At 41.4% G+C, this 19,326-nt stretch overlaps 1 protein-coding gene across 1 annotated transcript in view; it reads right to left on the bottom strand.

The window, feature by feature from the left end:
* LOC131986571 (protocadherin-16-like) overlaps positions 1–19,326 on the bottom strand; it is a 95,373-nt gene that overhangs the window by 4,104 nt on the left and 71,943 nt on the right. Inside the window, exons 7-28 of the mRNA XM_059351594.1 lie at positions 18,878–19,114; positions 16,381–17,436; positions 15,963–16,150; positions 15,259–15,355; positions 14,997–15,154; positions 12,144–12,584; positions 11,176–11,471; positions 10,344–10,459; positions 7,341–7,580; positions 6,269–6,394; positions 5,422–5,631; positions 4,611–4,867; positions 4,318–4,524; positions 3,773–4,169; positions 3,543–3,656; positions 3,243–3,454; positions 2,956–3,107; positions 2,322–2,452; positions 1,442–1,728; positions 842–983; positions 559–730; positions 63–472 (exon numbers count right to left, since the gene is read on the bottom strand). Of these exons, the coding sequence (XP_059207577.1) occupies positions 63–472; positions 559–730; positions 842–983; positions 1,442–1,728; positions 2,322–2,452; positions 2,956–3,107; positions 3,243–3,454; positions 3,543–3,656; positions 3,773–4,169; positions 4,318–4,524; positions 4,611–4,867; positions 5,422–5,631; positions 6,269–6,394; positions 7,341–7,580; positions 10,344–10,459; positions 11,176–11,471; positions 12,144–12,584; positions 14,997–15,154; positions 15,259–15,355; positions 15,963–16,150; positions 16,381–17,436; positions 18,878–19,114 (5,646 nt within the window). The remainder of the gene's footprint in view (positions 1–62; positions 473–558; positions 731–841; positions 984–1,441; positions 1,729–2,321; positions 2,453–2,955; positions 3,108–3,242; positions 3,455–3,542; positions 3,657–3,772; positions 4,170–4,317; positions 4,525–4,610; positions 4,868–5,421; positions 5,632–6,268; positions 6,395–7,340; positions 7,581–10,343; positions 10,460–11,175; positions 11,472–12,143; positions 12,585–14,996; positions 15,155–15,258; positions 15,356–15,962; positions 16,151–16,380; positions 17,437–18,877; positions 19,115–19,326) is intronic.

Raw genomic sequence — 19,326 nt, 5'->3', positions numbered from 1 at the left:
AATTGTAACAAAGACAGAGAAAATGGGAGATGCCCGGACAAAAAGAGAGGACTTTTGCCCACCTGTAGCAGTCAGTCGTATGATCTCAGTCCCGGCAGCAGCTCCCTCACTCAGAGACACGGCATATTCTGCTCTGCTGAACACAGGTGGATTATCATTCACATCACCAATGGCTATCACTGCAGCAACACTAGAGCTCCTCTGGGGTACACCACGGTCTGACACCACCACAGTCAGGTTGTAAAGTGGCTTGGTTTCAAAGTCAAGCCCCTCGGCCAACAGCAGAGTCCCAACCGTCTGAAAGCCTCGCCCCTCCAGGAACCGCACGCTGCTTTCAATCTGGAATGCGTTTCCCTCGTTGCCATTGGCTATAGCGAAGTCAAAGCCACAGTTTTCTCGAGAAAGGTCGCTGTCAAAGGCCTCAAAAGTCAGAACTGTTGACCCCGGGATTGTATCCTCTGAAACTGTAGCCCTGCAGAGAGAAATACATTGAATTTGTCAGGCAAGCTGTTGAGGGTACTCCATAACACATCCAGAATCTACTGGACGCAGTCTGACCTGTACTCTGATTGGTGAAACACAGGAGCGTTGTCGTTGACGTCGGAGATCTGGACTTGGACAGTGGTGAGGGAGGAGAGCGAAGGTGAGCCTCCATCACGGGCTTCAATAACAATACTGACTGACGGACGTTCGGGGTCGAACTCCACTCTGTGATTGATAAACAGGGTTCCTAGAAACAGAGGGCAATGACAGGGAATCAGACATTGTGACACACAGTGATACTTTCATTAGAAACTTTAAGGAGCTACACTATATCAGGGAAGAAGCATAGATTGTCTACCATTATTGGGGTCAATGTAGAAACCCTCCTGGGTTGATGATGTCACTCTGTATGTGATCTTTCCATTCTCTCCAGAGTCCCTGTCAGTTGCTGTTACTGTGACAACTACGCTTCCTGGCGGGGTGTGCTCAGGCAGAGTTACCTGAGGGGCAGAGGTATTAATAGCAACTTTCAAATACAGGGCAAAAGAAATGTATAAGGCAACAGGTTGCATAAATACTGCGTGAACATTTGTAAAAGGCACTAAACTCACAGAGGGGAAAATTGCACTTTACTGTACTTCCTGTTATTCCAGAGGTTTTGCTAATGTTGAGGTCATTTCCTGAGGCGAAGAAGTAAATATTATACAGCCAACCTTTCCCCAGCCAATATGAGGCAGTTAACTTTTATCACTCCCACTCTGTGCATCATGGGAATGTGCATCTGTGTCTTTTACGGTGTGCGTACAAGTCTATAAGTGTTCTTCTTCTGCTCTAGTCTGCTGAAGAGAAACTGTTTCTGAAGACATTTTGCTTCCCTACCCATGTCAGAAATGTAAACTCCATGGTATCATTAATGGAAAGAACATCAGCTTGATTAATAATTTTATGTACACCCTACCTGATAGAGATCATGGGTGAATGCAGGTGCATTGTCATTAATATCCTCCACCAGTATTGTGATGTTAGCCTCGGTTTGGTGCTGGCTGTCTGTGGCTCTGACAGTCAGGGTGTACCACGTCTTGTCCTCAAAGTCCAGCGGGGCAGTGAGTGATACGCCTCCACTGTAGCGATGAATCCCAAACTTCCCTAAGGCTGTTGGGTCCAGGTGCAGCGAGTAGGACAGGGCAGGACTGGAGTCGACGTCGTTACCCGTCACAAGAGTGATCTCTGTACCAATCAACATATCTGATAGACGGATAAAAAGATGAAACAAAACCCTAATAAGTTTCATTTACCCTACTGTGGATAAACAAAAACTGGATATCCTCACACTGAAAGCTCTGAATATTTTATTGACTACATCAAAGCTACAAAAACCAACATTTTAACCCAACAGGTAAATATTCACTCACTTCTAGATTCACTGTAATCTGGCACTTGGGCTAAAAACAGGTAAGACATGCACACAACTGCCCTACTGAACATCCGTACAGCTGCACAGGGTTTGTCTGGGGACAGAATGTATTTTTACTAGTCTACATATATGATGCTGTATTAGCACTTTATTTATTAAATCAATTTAAAAATCATATTTCCTTATTGCTAAATCCTATTGAAAATTCTAATTTCATTAGGTTAAAATAACTCATTTTTGCCTCATAGATCTATGATTTGAATCTAATGGAATTCCTGATTCCTGAAGTGTTTTTCTTGTAAACTTACCACTTTAAAAAAAAAGCTACAATGGCTACCTACAAGTAATTATTAATGGCCCTAAAAGTCAGTTGTATACACAAAAGATACAGAAACAAAGAAAAACAACTAATTAACCGACTTACTCTCTGGGATGCGGACTTCCTGGGGTAAGGGAATAGTAGGACTGTTGTCATTCTGGTCCACAATGATCACTGTCAGTGTAGCTGAACCAGCCAGTCGTGGAGTTCCTCTATCAGTTGCTGTAACTACAAGCCTGTGGGTGGGCAGAAAGAAGAGGTTGTCCAAAATGTCATCTGTCTTTTCTGACATTTATAGTTCTAAAGGATTCTAATGTCAGTGATGGTTGAGAAGGTGCAAGAGGAACATACAATGATGTACATCACACGAAGAAGAGTTATGAAAGCTACAAAAGTTATGAAAATATTACAGTGAACAGGAGTTGATTTATAGAGTTTGAAATTACAGCTTTGATACATATGGCATGCAGATATCAGTTCACACTGTTGCTTATATCTTCAGCAGACTACCTCAACCTCCTCACCAGCTGTCAAAACACGAACTTTATCGAGTGAATGATTCATGACATGCTACATCTATATTTTTCCTTCTATACTTGTTTACATGCGTGTTAACATAATTGCCTTTTTCTGAACATGGAGCAGCTCAAACATTTATTGCAGGCAAAATATATATATCCATCCTTAAAATGTGCACATAGACTGATTCTTGGTTATTCCACCAAAGATCTGTTCTCACTTGGTCTGGGTAAAGATCTCACGGTCCATGATGGCCAATGTAGTTATGCTTCCTGTCACCGGGTCGATCTTGAAGAGGCCACTCATGCCTGATGACTGGATGGAGTAGGTCACCTGACCATTTTGTCCCTGATCCACATCCTCAGCCATCACCTGGGAGATATTGGAGGAGAGGAAAGAAAAAAATTGGATGATGAGAATTAATTTTGACATTTAGAAGAAATCAAGGAACTGAAATACCTGAATGACTGTATTATTCATTTTGCAGTTTTTTATATTTGGATGTACCTGTATAATTGGCATATCATATCCCTGGGCTTCCCTCATATAGGCAACATAATTCTGCAGCTGGAAGCGAGGAAGGTTGTCATTGACATCCTGCAGGATCAAGTTGATGGCCATGAAAGATGTGGAGGACACCGTTTCAGCCTTTACGACGAGACGGAGTCTGGGGGTGTCTTCAAAGTCCAGTCCCCTGGAGCTCACCACCATGATATCACCTGGAGATTAGAATGGAAAATGAGGATCACAAAATCCTCAAATGCCAGAAAAAAAACAAATGTGGGTTTTTTTTTAAACATCTTTAACCTGTAACGGAGCTGATACTGAAGGCCTGTTTTCTGTTCCCACTGAAGATGCTGTAGCTGATTCCCCTGCGTGTGCCATCTGGGTGTTGAGCCTGAGCCGTAGCCACAGCTGTGCCTGAAAGTAGAGCAAAGGAAATATCACTTAACTGTGAGATGTTTAAGGTGTAAAGGGGAACAAACTGACTAAGATGATTACTCTAATCCCTAATAATTTCAGTATTAATGTCAGACCTTTCACAGCGTTCTCCTGCAGGCTGACGTCTCTGGCATTCCTGGAGAAGCGAATGCCGTTGTACTCCACTTCCTTCACATAGATCACCACCACTCCCTGTGCAGACTGAGCCGGACTGCCCTGGTCCATGGCTTCCACTATCAGCGTCCTCTGAGCCTGGGTCAGTTGCCCCAGTGGCTCGGTGGCCTGGATCTCCCCAGTTAATGAGTTGATGCTGAAGCCCCTGACTGGCATGGCGAAACGGTAAAACACAGAACCGTTGGCTCCAAAGTCTTTATCTTCTGCCTTCATGGTGGCTAGAACTCGCTGGGAATGCCTGCTGGACACTTCAATGACCAGCGGATCCTGGATGAAGAAGGGCGTATTGTCGTTGACATCTAGGATGGTGACTGTCACCTGGAAGGAAGAGGTCACATGTGGGTTAAAATCTAAGTAAATTGCTTTATTTAAAGAGCATTAAGCAATACTCAAAAAAATCTCCAAAGATCCAACAGATGAATCCTATTTTTTTCCAACATGGGGTGAACTTAAACCCTTTATGTACCTGAGCTGAGGTGTTCCTGGGTTCAGCCGGTGAAAGGTCGACAGCGAACACCTGGAAGGTGTATGACGCCAATTTTTCCCGGTCCAGAGGTGCTGACGTGGTGATAACACCAGTGCTCTCATCCACGCTGAACGCTCCGTGTGCCTCTCGGCTAAGAAAGTACAGAACTCTCCCATTCATGTCATCATCAGCATCTGTGGCTGAAACCTGCAAATGGATAAATACATTTTTAAGATTAAATTAAAGATACAGTATGTCAGTGAGATATTATCTAAATTCCCATTTCTAGCTACCTCCAGAACTTTGGTACCCTCCGCAGCGTCCTCCGACACTTCCACAGAGTAGCTTCCTTTGCTGAAAACAGGGCTGTTGTCATTGACATCCATCACTTTGACTTCCACCGTGACAGTAGTGCTGAGAGCAGGGCTGCCTCGGTCTGTGGACACCACCTCCAGTGTATATTCAGCCCTCGTCTCCCTGTCGAGGCCGCGTGACGTGGACAGAGCTCCGGTGCTGGTGTGCACATGGAAATCTCCATCAGGGTCCCCAGCTGGATGGAGAATTCACATGGCAGAAGAAAGAAAAACTTTTAAAAATCCGAGAATTTCTGTTGACTGGAGCGTTAAAAGGCATATGTGCCAACTCTGCACTTAAGTTTGAATGTGCTCCAGACAAGTATATGGAAGGTACTATATTTGAAATAAGACAGAAGAAAGTCAGGAGCAAGCTCTCTTCTTGCATATGGGAGGAAAAGAGCAGAGTCAAAAGCAATACATTGCTCTTAATGCTGCACATATCCCCTCTTTACTGTTCAACAAAATCTATTTCTGCACACTGCCATTACCACCAAGAATGCTCCAAGCAAACCTGATGATTTATAGAAAGATGATTTAACTGCAATAATCACATTTGCACAGCGTAAATTACAACAATCTGTCAACAATCTGTAACTTTAAACCATTTTAAGAAAAAAAATTGTCAAAAATTCACTGTTTCTCCCAGGATAATGTTGTTTCCACATTCAACACACCCTCCAACAGTAATTATAGCAATTGTGGTGAACTAAATCGCTCTTTAAATCTGTACTAATAAAATACTTCTCACCAGTGATCCTGTACTCCAGCTCTCCACCCGGCCCTGAGTCCGGGTCTGTGGCCTTGAGGAAGCAGAGCTCCACGGGGGCCTGATTCTCCGGCACCTCCAGTCCATACCACGGCTTCGCAAAGACCGGAGCGTTGTCATTAACATCCTGCACGTCCACACGGACTACAGCCTTGGCAAAGTTAGGAGGCAGCCCTCGATCCCTGGCATACACTGAAAAGAGATGGAAATTGTTAAAATCAGGAAATATTGGATCTCATACAACATTTTTAACTGATCAATCAATCAATCAATCAATCAATCAACCAACCAACCAACCAAATTATTATTAACATAGCACCTTTCAAACAAATCTGGTGTAATTCAAAGTGCTGTACAGATTGAAAACAACAACAACAACTTAGAATATTTAATAAAAAGGACACGGAGACTGATGCAAGCTGAGTAATACAATATGAGTAAATAAAATTATAATGATTGTATATATATATATATATATATATATATATATATATATATATATATATATATATATATATATATATATATATATGTTTACATGTATACAAGAATTAGAATTAAAATAAACATTTAATATAAACAATTAAATATAGGTAAAACAGATAAAAGCTAATAAATAAAAGCATAAACCATAAAACTGTGATGAAAGGTAATAAGATGTTAATAAAACACTACATAAAAGCCAGATTAAAAAGATATGTTTTTAGTTTACGTTTAAAAGTATCAATATTTCTTGTGCTTCTCAGATCTGTTGCAGCATTTTGGAACATAGCGACTGAAGGCCAATTAGTACAATACAGGTCTGTGATTATAGTAGTACCAGTCGTACCAGTGAGTGTGTAGTGATTCTGCAGCTCTGCGTCCAGTTCCTTTGTGGTGGTGATGACCCCGGTCACAGGGTTGATGACGAAGCCTTCCTCTGTCACACCTCCATACGTCACTTGACCATTAGAGCCTGCATTAAAACACAAATCAGATAGAAATCAGATAAAATTAAAATAAAAGGCTGGGCAAACTGCGAAAACCGGCAATAAAGTGACTAGGCTACATTCAATGTAATAAGGCTGTGATTTTTAATGAATCCAATATACATAGAGCCGCTAGCAAGTTCACTCGAGAAATATGAGGCTCTGGACGATGGCTGTAACCACACATTTTCATTAGTGGTTTGTTTTAAAGTGATCTGGTTTCTCAAAACCATTTATGTGTCTCTATTGTTTCATTCTTTGGCATTCATTCTGGAGGCACATGTACTCTATTTCAGTTCCTTTATTCTCACTGTTCCTGTAGCGAATTTCAGAAACTTTTTTTCTTGATGCTTTATAATATTGACTTCAAGCTGATATCATCCTTTATGGACCGGATCCATAATTCTTACTGACCGAGCAATAAATGTGTTATTGTGCAGGGTCATATGGAAACTACAGACATGAACATTTTGTGGTATTATCAATATGTGGAAATACTTGTACAACTTGTTTTCCCTGAACTATCCTGAATACTTCTTTTAGGTCATATAAAAATACTGTTATGAAAGTTTTTATTTGGGCCTTTTTGTACCAATAGTAAAACAGTTTTCAACCTACGGTAATTTTACACTTTGTCAAAATACAAGTAATAAAGAAAGGATAGTTAATATCTCTTCAATATCTCACAAAATAGACTATCTTTTATGTTTTTTACATAAACAACATGCACAAACTTGCTGGTACATGCACAGTTGATTTTCTTCCTCATTGATTTATCTGTGCAACCTGATCCTGAATCTGATTTTTTTAATTGACAGATATGAAATTTCTTAAAAAAAAAATTCAAAAGTATTGATACTTTTGAGAATTATAGTATGTCTCCATTCCCAGCATTTTGACCTCACAGTATTGAAATATAACATTTAAACCAACCTTGGTCCCGGTCAGTGGCAGTAACTGTCAGTACAGTGGTTCCTGGTCCTTGGTTTTCCATCACTTGGGCTTCAAACTCTGCTCTCTGGAACAACGGAGCTTCATCGTTCACATCGATCACCTGCACACACAGCACCTGAGAAGTGGAGAGCTGAGGTATCCCATGATCCTCTGCTACAATGGTCAGATTGAAGACTTCCTGCTCTTCCCGGTCTAGTGCTTTCAGGATGGACAGAGAGCCTACAAGGGGAGAAAAGAGAAAAACTTTTCCTTATTTACTTCACTTAAAATCTACACTCTCATTTGGATTCTTTTGGTCTTGAAATGTGTGTGTTGGAGTGTTTGTGTCTGAGTGTGTGTTTGGATTATTTCTGTGAACATGTAATTTTGTGTACCTGAGTGAGGCAGTATTTGCATGCCTAGAAGGACCAGTAAAAACAAAACCTTTACAGCTTTGCTTTATGAGAGTTTCCACAGTGAGTGAGAGCCACAGCCAAGCTATTAAATTCTTGCACTTTGAACATGTATTTAAATTTGAATCAGAGCTTTATCACTGAACATATATGAATGATTGTTAGTGCAGGTATGCGGGCAAACACACGCAGAGTCCAGACTACAACCTGGAAATACAGCTGCCAACTTAAATCAACCTATGAACTCCATAAAATTAGTTTTTTTCCTTCTCTGTACAACATTACAGTATCTGTAAGACATTGCTGTGTGCATGTGTGTGTTGTATGTAAATCAAGCTGGTTCACATGCACACTGGCTTCAGTTGCTCTCCTATCTTTTATGTCGACACCTCCGTACCCCTGTCATCACCCGACTGCAAGGAGGGTCAGTCAAAGTGAGAGGAAATATAAAATGTGCATTTGTGTGTGTGTGTACTGTTTGCAGCCGGTACACGTTTAGCTGGCATTTAGGTGCATGATAGACGTGTGTAATTTATAAATGGCTCAGCATGCCAAACACATACGTTGTGTGTTGGCGTTTCTGTGAAGCTGAGGCTCTGATGTTCCTGTGGGCTTTGATAGCTCCCATGTTTCAGCCAAACAGATGCTAAACATTTACTGTTTCATTCTTCTGTGTTGCCAATTTGGTGTTACTGATATAGTACCAACCATGTGGTAGAGGTGCTTTTACCCTCTCTGGATTAGCTTTGCTCAGACTCAATGAAAGTTTATATTGGTTCTACTGAAGATCTTGAGGTACACCAATTAGGGCTCTGTGTTTGCAACAATCTGTTTGCTTTTTCTTATAATGATGTAATATTTTTCATGATACTATGGAATAAAATGAAATGAGAAACAGTTAAAAAATAATAATAATTTAAAAAAAAATTATATATATATATATATATATATTTTACAAAAAAGTAAAGTAGTTTCTTGTTTTTTACTTTTAAAAAATGGATTGGATTTTGTTATATATTTTTTAATGATTTTGAATTTATTATTAAATAATTGTTTAATTATACACAGTGCAACATGCAGTGAAATTATTGTTATGCCAGCTCAAGAAAAAACTGTCAAGCAGAAAGAAAGAAAAAAAAACATACTATTGAATAAAACAAAATAAAAAGAAGTTGAAAAGAATGGTATCATGAAACAGGGTTTATGATTCAATATATTGCAACATATTGCAGTACTGTGAAAAAGGTGAAACATTGTAATTAAAGAAAAACTAATTTAAGAATAACTGCACAAAAAGCAGTGCTAGGATGTTTAATGTTACAGTGACAATCTGTCTTAAATATTTCCATGTAAACTACTGATTAACAATCAATGTTGGATTTTTGAGAAACAAAAAACATAATATTGCAATACTCAAGTGCATCTACACGTTCTCACACTCCTACAAAATATGTCATACTGAATTTCAGGGAAAGACAGAAAGATTTCTTTCATTTAACACCTTGCTGCAGCCATAAAAATGGAATTTAATTTGATTATTTTTACTTATACATATGACTGTAAGTCTGACATATCTTTAATAATGGAAACAGCAGATATAAAATATAATATCCATGTTTTCAAACAATATGATTAAGATGTTTGATCTCATTCTGAAGCTTGTCAAGAAGTGAAGGGAAAATGTAAGAACCATTAGCTTTTAAGTGGTCATAAAACTCGCAATAAAGCAGCTGTTATATGAAATAACAGAAAGTTCCTATTGGCAGAGCAGACATATAATTTATATGCAGTAATCTGGCTAATGATACCTTTACATTAGCCAGGAAGTTTGGTAAATGTCTATGCAAAACAATGCTAATCTACTATTACAGCTATTATTAACCATAAGCTTAACACCACGCAGTCTGAGAAACAAACCAGAAGCGAAATCAAGCCCTGCTAATGCACCAGACACTTGACAGTAATGAAGTAAAGACTTTCTTCCATCTGGAAGCTGCATTAAGAGTCTGTCTTAAGGTTCTTAATCCCATCTCAGCCAGTGCTGAGCACGCCCACACCGCCCTGCTCCGATGATGAAGAGATTACACATACACATACACATATATAAGATATCAAAGGGTGTCCTCGTCCCCAGCCCAAATTAAGATCGGTTCCCATGAAGAAATCCATCAAGAAAAGAACACCGAAGCATTATTCAAGTGAAATATGGCTCCAAGGCATTGAAAGATCATCCAGTAAAGAGTGTTATGAGTGTTTTAACAGTTGAGAGCCTGTAGACGAAGCACTTCAGTGGGTAATTACGATCATGTGGAAAGTTTTGTTCATACAGGGGTCTTCCACGGGTGGGAAGCTGATTATCCATCAATCATGGGACACTTACAGAAAAGGGCCACATATGTCTGCTGTGTTAAATCATTCAAAGCAGGACTGTAAATGCATGAAATAATGTGGTGAATATTAACCTAATCATCTCTTGATGGAGTGTAAATTGGGTATTTGTGGGGAATCCACAGTCCCCATAGGCCCTGTTATATTATTGAAACACTGCTATATTTTTAGATGCTGTGTCCCATGCTAAAAATAAGCTTACCAGTGTTGGGGTTCAGACTGAAGCGACCGGCGCTGTTGCCTGCCTGGATTCTGTACGACACTCTGCCATTTTCTCCTTCATCTTCATCTCGAGCAATCACGTACAAAATCACAAACCTGCCCATAAAGATAGAAGTAAAATGTAAGATTAGAACAACCACTTTCAAGCTTGGGAGTCATGAAAGTAAATTCATTTGATTATTTTTGATAGGCTTCTTCTGCATTACCCTCTGAACACCACAGAAGACAAAAAATGACTTTATTCTACATGTCTTATTTAAAACATCACCAAAACTAAACAGTTTGGAATAACTAGATCATGTTGAAAACATTTTATTCTGCACTCTTCAGCTCAACTGTGAAGCCATGATTGATACTGGCTACATGACAAATATTCACAAAAAAATGGACAGAACAGGAGGATGTTTACACAGAGCAGAGAGGAGAGGAGAGGAGAGAAGAAGAGGTTGTAAAAATGCAAACAGTTCAATATGTACAGCATGTGGAGATGACACTTATATGCATTTGGAAAAGGATTATATAGAAAGATTAGATTCCAACTTTATTTTTTTTAAAGTTATTTATCAGATAAACTCAACATGCGTTTTTTCTTAAATTGTATGGCATTAAAACTGTGTTATACTGCAAAAAAACACCCATTTGCTCCCACACATTTGTTTTGTTCCCACTTCTAGCCATGATTGTGCTGATTCCATAGAGGTGCAGGACTTGTGAAATACAAGGCCACAGTGAGTAAAATGTAAAAAAAAAACAAGCCTTAAACTCCTTGAGGTTCAGAGGGTTAAGCTACCAAAAACAGACACGCCACTCACCCTACAGGCTGATCCTCCATCACACTGACAGCGGACGGAGAGCTGAAGACCGGAGCGTTGTCGTTTTCGTCTGTCACAAACACTCGGGCAGTGACTGAACCCCAGCGCCTCTGGGAAGGGTCCACTACCTGGTCTGTGGCCCGCACCACAAGGTAGAGGGAAGGCGTCGACTCACGGTCTAACTTCTGCCCTAGAGTCAGAACTCCGCTGGAGGGGTCGAGGGTCAGGAGGTCTGGCGTGTCGGGCCAGTAGTGCTCGATGGAGTAACGGACCTCACTGTTGGGCCCACTGCCATCCTATAAAAATGGAAACAGATGGCTTGGACAGTGAGTGGAAATTTTGATTCAGCAAGACCTAAAGTTACAAGTGAGAGAGTTCATGCTTGAGGTTGGAAATAGAAGTTTTACAAAATAATCTTCACTCAAGGTCCTATTTTTAAGGTTTTCATCCACATCTAACAGTTTTTAATCAGTGGATAAAGTTTGCTTTCCATACCTCAGTCACATGATGATATCTGAGAAGGTTTCTTGACTTAAATGGACCTTGAGTCAAGAATATTTGGTCAAACTTAAAACCATGTTTTGCACTCTGGTGTTCTTTTAAAATACCTACTAATTATTATTCTACGAATTGCTAACTTTTTCCAAAGCAAATTTATCTTCAACATTTGTGATAATAAATTATATTATTTAATAATTTAGTAAATTATATAATATTTGGAGTCATTTATAAAGCAAAAAACACCAAACATTAGAAGGTTCCTGCTCCTGAATGTCCCAACTTGTTTCTTTTCTCAGTTATATATCAATTGTAGTGGGATTTTTCCTTTATTTTTTGACATTTTATGATAAATAATAAATAAATGAAAGAAAATGAAATGTAACTCTTATTTCTAAAATAACAACAAGCATGGAACACTGGTTAACACGATAATTCTTCTTTACCAAGGAATAAAATCAGTTTCCCACCTGATCCACAGCCTGGAAAGTATATATGGAAGCTCCGGTCTCTATGTTCTCGGGGATCACAATAGTAACAGGGTCTTCTGTGAACTGGGGAGCGTGGTCATTGCTGTCCTGCACGTAAATATCCAACTGCACCAGGTGGCTGCTGGGAAACACCTGGGAGAAGTCGGACACTTCGATGTGCAGCGTGTACCTCGAGCCCTTCTCGTAGTCCAGCTCACGCACCAGGTACACGTCGCCCTTCAAGCGGTCCACCATGAAAGTTCCATCTCGATCTGTCCCTCCCACTACCAGGTATGTCACCTGGCCTTCCAACATATTAGAATCATGTTGGTCGTGTGGGTGGACGGAGCCAATGACGGAGCCCGGAGCAGCTCCTTCAACAGTGTTCAGAGTCATGGAGAGCATGTTGGGGTTGGGGCTGGACCTGGAGGAGCTGAGAACCTGAAGGAAAGGAAAGTAGGGTCAAAAAGAGTCTTTTTAAAATTCTTTCCTCTAATCATCTACTTATCTATCCCAAAAAAACATGAAACAACTTCTTTAATGTATACTAATATTTGTGTCAAGGCGGTGCTGTGCTGTATGTTACTGGATCTCATTGTCTTTGGTATTCTGCAGACAATGAAGCTATGGCTCTCACCCCAGCCCATCCCTAAACACAGCCTTGAGCTGTAATCTGTTTCTGTTTTGTTGCTGTTACTATAATAACCCTCATTCTCATTGTGCATGAAGACATTATGTACACTCCTTCCAGTAAATATCTTGACACTGTTGCATTCTGGCTTCAAGATGAGAGTCTGGGTTTGTGTGACCTGTGACAAAATCATAAAGGGTGTAATGCGAGGGAAAACTGTAAATATTCCAGTTCAAATAACACAGAGCCATAAGTGCTGCCTCCATATGCCGCAGTCTGGTCAGAAGGGACACGAGTCCATGCCAGAGGGCTTTCGCCACGCCGAGCAACAGCCTCAGGGTTTGATATTGTTCTGAGACAGATCAAAGAGCTCAAAGACAGCAAACACAAGCAGATTTTAACAAGCTTTGGTTTCATCATTAAAAGATCCAAACACACACACCATGGCCTCGTTCTGGTACTAAGATCTGGTCCAATGAATAGCATCTTTCTGGTCTTTTTATTGAATGTGAAACAGATAAAGCTAAAACAAGAGGGAAGTAATGAGGATGTGGAGATTTTTAGTAAAAGTACTCACAAACCACATATCAAAGGGCCATATCTTATTGAAACTAGAACATTAGCCATGTTATATTTCTTTCATTTATGTGTTTTATTCAAAGACTGTATGAAATATGGAGCAGTCTCCATTATATCACCCGTGGGTTTCTGATATTACTCAATGTGGATCTTGGCAGTGCCTATTAACTCTCAAAAAGAGCAAGGAGGTGGATTGTGGGTAACCTGAAGTAGGCCAAATGAAGACTGATTGGTGATACAAACCACCTGTGATAGAATCTCACCCATCTCTTAATGCATAACTTTAATCCTTAATATCATTTCAAGGGGTGAGCATTAATAGGAAAATTTGCTCTAGAAACCAAAACCTTTTTTGTTCCAAGCTGTAAACATTTTTTATTTCTCCTGTAAAATTGAGGGGGGCGAAAGGGATTGATTCTCTTTGGAGCTAGCTTCAAGTGGTCATTAGCAGTTTTTGCAGCTTGAGTTCATTGCAGTTGTGCAGCGACACAATGACAGCCCAAAATAAAACAAAGTGGCGCAGTGATTTTGAAATTAAAGTGGAATTCAGCAACAATTGAATGCATGCAATTGTTGATTGTACACTACATTTGCAAAATTCTTGACCGTTTTTGAGTAATTTTAGATAAGATGTTTTATTACACAGTGTCAGCAACTGCACTGCACTGTACTATCTGGACTTTTCCTTGGTTTTACCAAATGCCTGCAGTACAATAGCCAGTGTGTGTACAGTACTTGTGGTGTACAACAACATCCATGTGTCTAATTTTACCCACAGCTATGTGAAATGTTATCTCAAAATCATTATCTGGAAATGTTACCTCACGAGTGTGTTTGAATGTGTTGTTACAGTCAGTGTGTCTGTGTGCATATTTGTATCACTGCCTGCTACCGTACAGTGGTGTATTCCTCTTCTCTCTGTGTGATTTGATGCAGCTGGCTCTCATCAAATCTCATCTGGGAGCATTTGATTCCAAGGTGCCTGTTTCCCCTCAGTCTAATCTCAGTGTTGCACAGGCAGGGTGCAGGCGAAACCTAAGGCAAGCACTCCCACTGTAATTAGCATCCTTTTCCTTTCTCCAATCACATCGCATAAAAACACGGAGCTCAAAACTCCACAGCAAAGGAAAACCACCACCCCTTTGCTGGCTAAATGCCTCTGTGGCAGGCCATCTTTTTTTCCCTGCTGTTGAATTACTGATATTGTACGTTGATATGCAGCATTGACCCTAGAACACAAAGTTCAGAACAATAACTCAGTCCAGACCAGCTCCCTCCTGCATCTCTGGGTTTCTCACCTTGGGTTTGGGTTACCCCACTAACCTTTGGAGCAGGAAACACACACTAGATTCAATAGATGTTTTTGTTTGTACAGGCACAGGTTCAACTTCTCTCCGTCTCATATTTATCTCCTTTTCCAATTCCTTTGACAGTTATACTGTTCACTGTGTGCACAGTTTGAGGAAATTACTCGCAGTAAGGAATGTAAAAGGACTGAGCTAATGTGTGGATGTGACAGTTTTAGGTTTGGTCACCAGATTTCCATTGCCAGATGTTTTAGAAATACTTTCAAGACACAACAATGTGTTTGTTCATGCAGCTTTACAATGGATAAGAACATTATAATTTTATATTATCTTTACCTGAATCCTTAGCTGGCAGGTGGAGCTGAGGCCTGGTGTGCCGTGGTCAGCAGCAGTCACAGTGAAGGCATACTCTGCTCGCTCCGCCCATCTGAGAGGGGAAGCGGTTCTCAGCTCGCCACTTGTTGGATTAAATGAGAAACGCTCTGCTCTGGAGCCTTCAGAGGATGCAAAGGAAATAAATATCAGCTTGGGTAGTTAGGGTAATAATGATAAAAAGCTATATAAACATACTTTAACAAGTGGTTTTAATTTAACTTACCTGATAAAGAGTAATATACGGTTCCATTCTCTCCCTCGTCTGGGTCTTTAGCCGTCACTGTGCCGAGTACTGTCCCAGATGGAAGCCCCTCCATCACCTACAATGGAAAAAGCATGTTATTTACATTAATATCTTTCTCCACTAATAATGTGTGTCCATATGCCCCCACCAAACAATCAAGTTTACATCCATGTCTGTCTGCCACTCATATATAGCCATGACAGTAGACAATGCATCTAATGTGGATGTTGTTGCAAAGAATCCACAGATTGACTGAACCATGGTAACTTCACACACATCTTCAACATGGCAGCACAGAAGATCTATACAATCACGGTTTCAGTGGGCACCCAAGATTAGTGTCCCCAAGTCAGTATCCCACAAAATGTGAAATATGGTGACAATCTCCCCTTCTGTTCCTAAATTATGCTGTTAATGGCCAAAAAAGTGTTTTTGTAGAAAACTATGATGTGACATAGAAGTTGTGAAAAAAATAGAATTAATAGCTTATTGATTCTTGAATTAGGACCAAAGATGTGTTGAACATTAACCTCAAAAATCTAAACATTCATTCTTGAGTCCAAAAAAACCATGCCAATCTGTTGCTGAGATTTCTAGTTATCTGAATGAGACAGACATCCTCGACCAGCATGAAGCATAAAATTGCTTTAAAAAGCTGTTGTTCAAATCCTTTTCATTCTCACCTGAAGGAGCAGCTCCCTGTCCGGCCTTGCATGAGTGAAACTGGGAGCGTGGTCGTTTTCATCCAGCACGGTGATATGAGCGGTGCCGGTGGCGCTGCGAGGAGGCGTACCCCCGTCCTGTACCACCACAACAAGCTGGTAGCTGGACTGCTGCTCTCTGTCCAGGGCGAGGCGGGTGCTGATCTCACCTAAAAAAAGAGAGAAAAAATAGGCCTTAGCTTGCACTACTTACAATAGTTAGAGAGCAATTACCATCTTAATTGACAAACAACATTTACTCAAGGGAAATCACGCTGGTATGTGCTGCTTATGGAGTAACTACATTTCAGTGAGTGTAACACAATTACAACAAAGCGCTTTAAGTATGCTATTACTGTTCTTAAATGAAAATAAAATAAGTCATGGTGTTTAAGTTCACCTGTTTGTGAGTTGATCTGAAAGTGCCTGTCGGCGTGCAGCAGCTTGTAGTTCAGTCGAGCATTTAGTCCTGCATCTCTGTCTGTTGCAGACACCCGTCCAAAGCCTGTCCCTGCAAGCAGGTTCTCTCTGACAGCCAGGAACACCCTCTGCTGGCTCAGTCTTGGGGAATTGTCATTCTCGTCGGTTACCGTCACCCTGACTGTGGCACTGCCAGTCCTCCCCGTCCCCCCTGGGCCTGAAGTGGCCAGGACGGTCAACAGGTACATGTCTTTCACTTCTCGGTCCAGAGAGCTACGGACAAACAGCCACCCACTATCCGGCATAATGCCAAAACCGGCCGCGTCACCATCAGGCCGAAGGCGGTAGGAAATAGGAGAGGAAGAGGAGGAGGAGCTTCCACCATTCCCAGAAGCCTCTCTGTTGAGTGCTCGAACCTGGAGGAAACGTGTGTTGAGAGGTGTGTTTTCCCGTAGCTCCACACGGTAGGTCAGGGTGTCAAAATTGGGGCCTTGTGCATCTTGTGCTTGGATGTGGACTACAAGTGTGAAGGTGGAGCTAAGCTGAGGCGCTCCACCATCCTTGGCAACCACTTGAAGGTCATAGCGTGGAACACTTTCATACGACAGACTCCCAATCAGACGTACCTCCCCGCTGCCCCGGTCAACACCAAATGTCCTCTGTCCACTGCTGCCTGCAGCTCCAGCAGAGACCAGGTCGAAGCTGAGCTGACCGTTATGACCTGAGTCCTTGTCGGTGGCCTGAATGCTGTAGATAACAGTCCCCATTTTTGTGATCTCAGGTAAAAGCAGGGATTCTGATGAAGACGGGGAGAAGGTGGGGGCGTTGTCATTGACATCTGAGATGGTTATTCGTACCCGGCTGGTTCCGTACGCTGGAGGAGAACCGGAGCGTGCCTGGATCTCCAGGTCGAGGCTGGAGCAGGTCTCGTGGTCCAGAGGAAGGGCAGTGCGGATGGTACCAGAGGCACTGTCCACTGTGAAGTAACCATCAGGGTCGCCGGAAGAGATGGAGTAGAAGATATCCTTAGAAACACCTGCATTTAGAGACAGAAAATGAACAAACAAGAGTGAGAAAAAGACAGGGACAAAGGTACCAGGGCTGCCAGATAACATTGTTGAAAATCAGTTTGCAAGAATAGAAAAAGTCAGAAAATATTCAGTCTTAAAGCAGTAAATATTTAGTGTTTTTGCTTTAGAAATAACTAAAAGAATTGTAAAAAGAGTTTCAGTATAATGTTGATATCCTTTCGTCCATAGCTAACTGAAAACATTTAATCAACAGATCAATATCTGCTTTTAGCAGACAGGGATATGGTGTTTTTATTTCATCTAATATCTCATCTAAGTGATAACGAAGGGCTGGATTCACTCAAAGTGGGTGAGGGGATCGAGTCACTGAATTCTTCGCACGGTTACAGACAGAGATGAGTGTTCCTCTGTCCACTGCACCACTGAGAACACTTCATTTCGACTCCCCCTCAGTATTACAGCCCCGTCCAAATTCATTTCTCCATCAATTATAGTGAGAGAAAATAAAAGTCTGGCTGCAGTGAAAATAATCCCCAGTGAAGCCCATGCTGTGTGATGGATGTGATTTTTTAATGGAGTGTATGCTCTTGTTGCTTGCGTATTTGTACTACTGCCGGAGCGAGAGGTAAGACATCATAGACTTTGCGGCCCATTAGTGCATTTTTGTCCTGGTACTTCTCAGAAAGATGAAACTGGGTACAGTAAGGAACACGAAACATCTTCCCGCTGGTAAATTATATTAAGTAAACTGATACAAGACAACAGCATATAGTAATATAGTAGAGCTCAGAAACAAAGGCCGCGTTCAGACTGCCAGCCAAAATCCGATTTTTAGCCCATCCAGATTGGAACTGGATGGCTCTTTTGAAGTCTGAACAGTCACAAATCACATGAAATCCAATTTTTGCAAACCGGATGGAAACCACCGGACAGATGCGTCTCAGTCTGAACCACTCCAAACACTCAGATCGGTTTTGACTGTCTGTGACGTCACTCTACGTGGCACGCGTAGCGCCGGCATCGTGGAGACGAGGTGTCCACCAGCAGCCGCACCCGACTCATACGGGCCCGACGGGGGCGTCCATCCGCCCGGTTTCTCCCCTGGTGCGTCTGAGATGTTCTGCACCTCTACTGGACAGTGATAAGGCCAATATACTGAGGTGACCTGCCTCCATCATGTTTGTTGTTGAAGTTCTTGTCGCTGTTGCAATTATATGACGTCTGACGCCGTGACGACGTCAGACGCTCTGACGCCGTTACTATGGCAACCTGTCAGATCAGTCGATAATGTGGCCCAGTCTGAACAGAGACATATCCAATTTGGACACTTGCTAAAAACAGTGTAGACAGTCAGCCCTAAAAATCGGATTTGAGTAGGAATCTGATTTGAATCAGATTCGCCTGCAGTCTGAACGCGGCCAAAGACAACTTGAGAGGCATCCTCACCTGTCTTAGTAGCAGCTCGGACCACTCCCACCGCTGTCCCTCTGAGGACGTCCTCGGACACGGTGAAGAAATACTGGGCCTGGTCAAACACAGGAGACGCCACAGAGCCTCCCACCACACTCACGTTGACTCTGGCATTGACCGGTGCTGTCAGACCACCGCCGTCCTCGGCCGATATCACCATTGAGATGACTGTGTTGGCTTTGCCGTGAAGTGAGCGGGAGAGAGAAATAACACCTGTAGGGGAAGAAAGATAAGTAGAGAAGAATTGGTAACACTTTACTATAACCAACTAAATGATGTTTATAGATGGTTTATAGATCAATTATTAACCATTAACAAATTGCTATACATATTTGATCTTTAAATGTTTTAAACCAATGTCTTAAAGGTATATGAATCATTTCAAAATCATTAACATACTAAATATGGTGTTAAAAATGTTAAAA

Source organism: Centropristis striata, chromosome 15, assembly GCF_030273125.1.
Source record: "Centropristis striata isolate RG_2023a ecotype Rhode Island chromosome 15, C.striata_1.0, whole genome shotgun sequence".
NCBI classification, from domain to species: Eukaryota; Metazoa; Chordata; class Actinopteri; order Perciformes; family Serranidae; genus Centropristis; species Centropristis striata.
The sequence above is the reverse complement of the archived record's forward strand: the minus strand, read 5'-3'. Positions and strand labels throughout refer to the sequence as shown.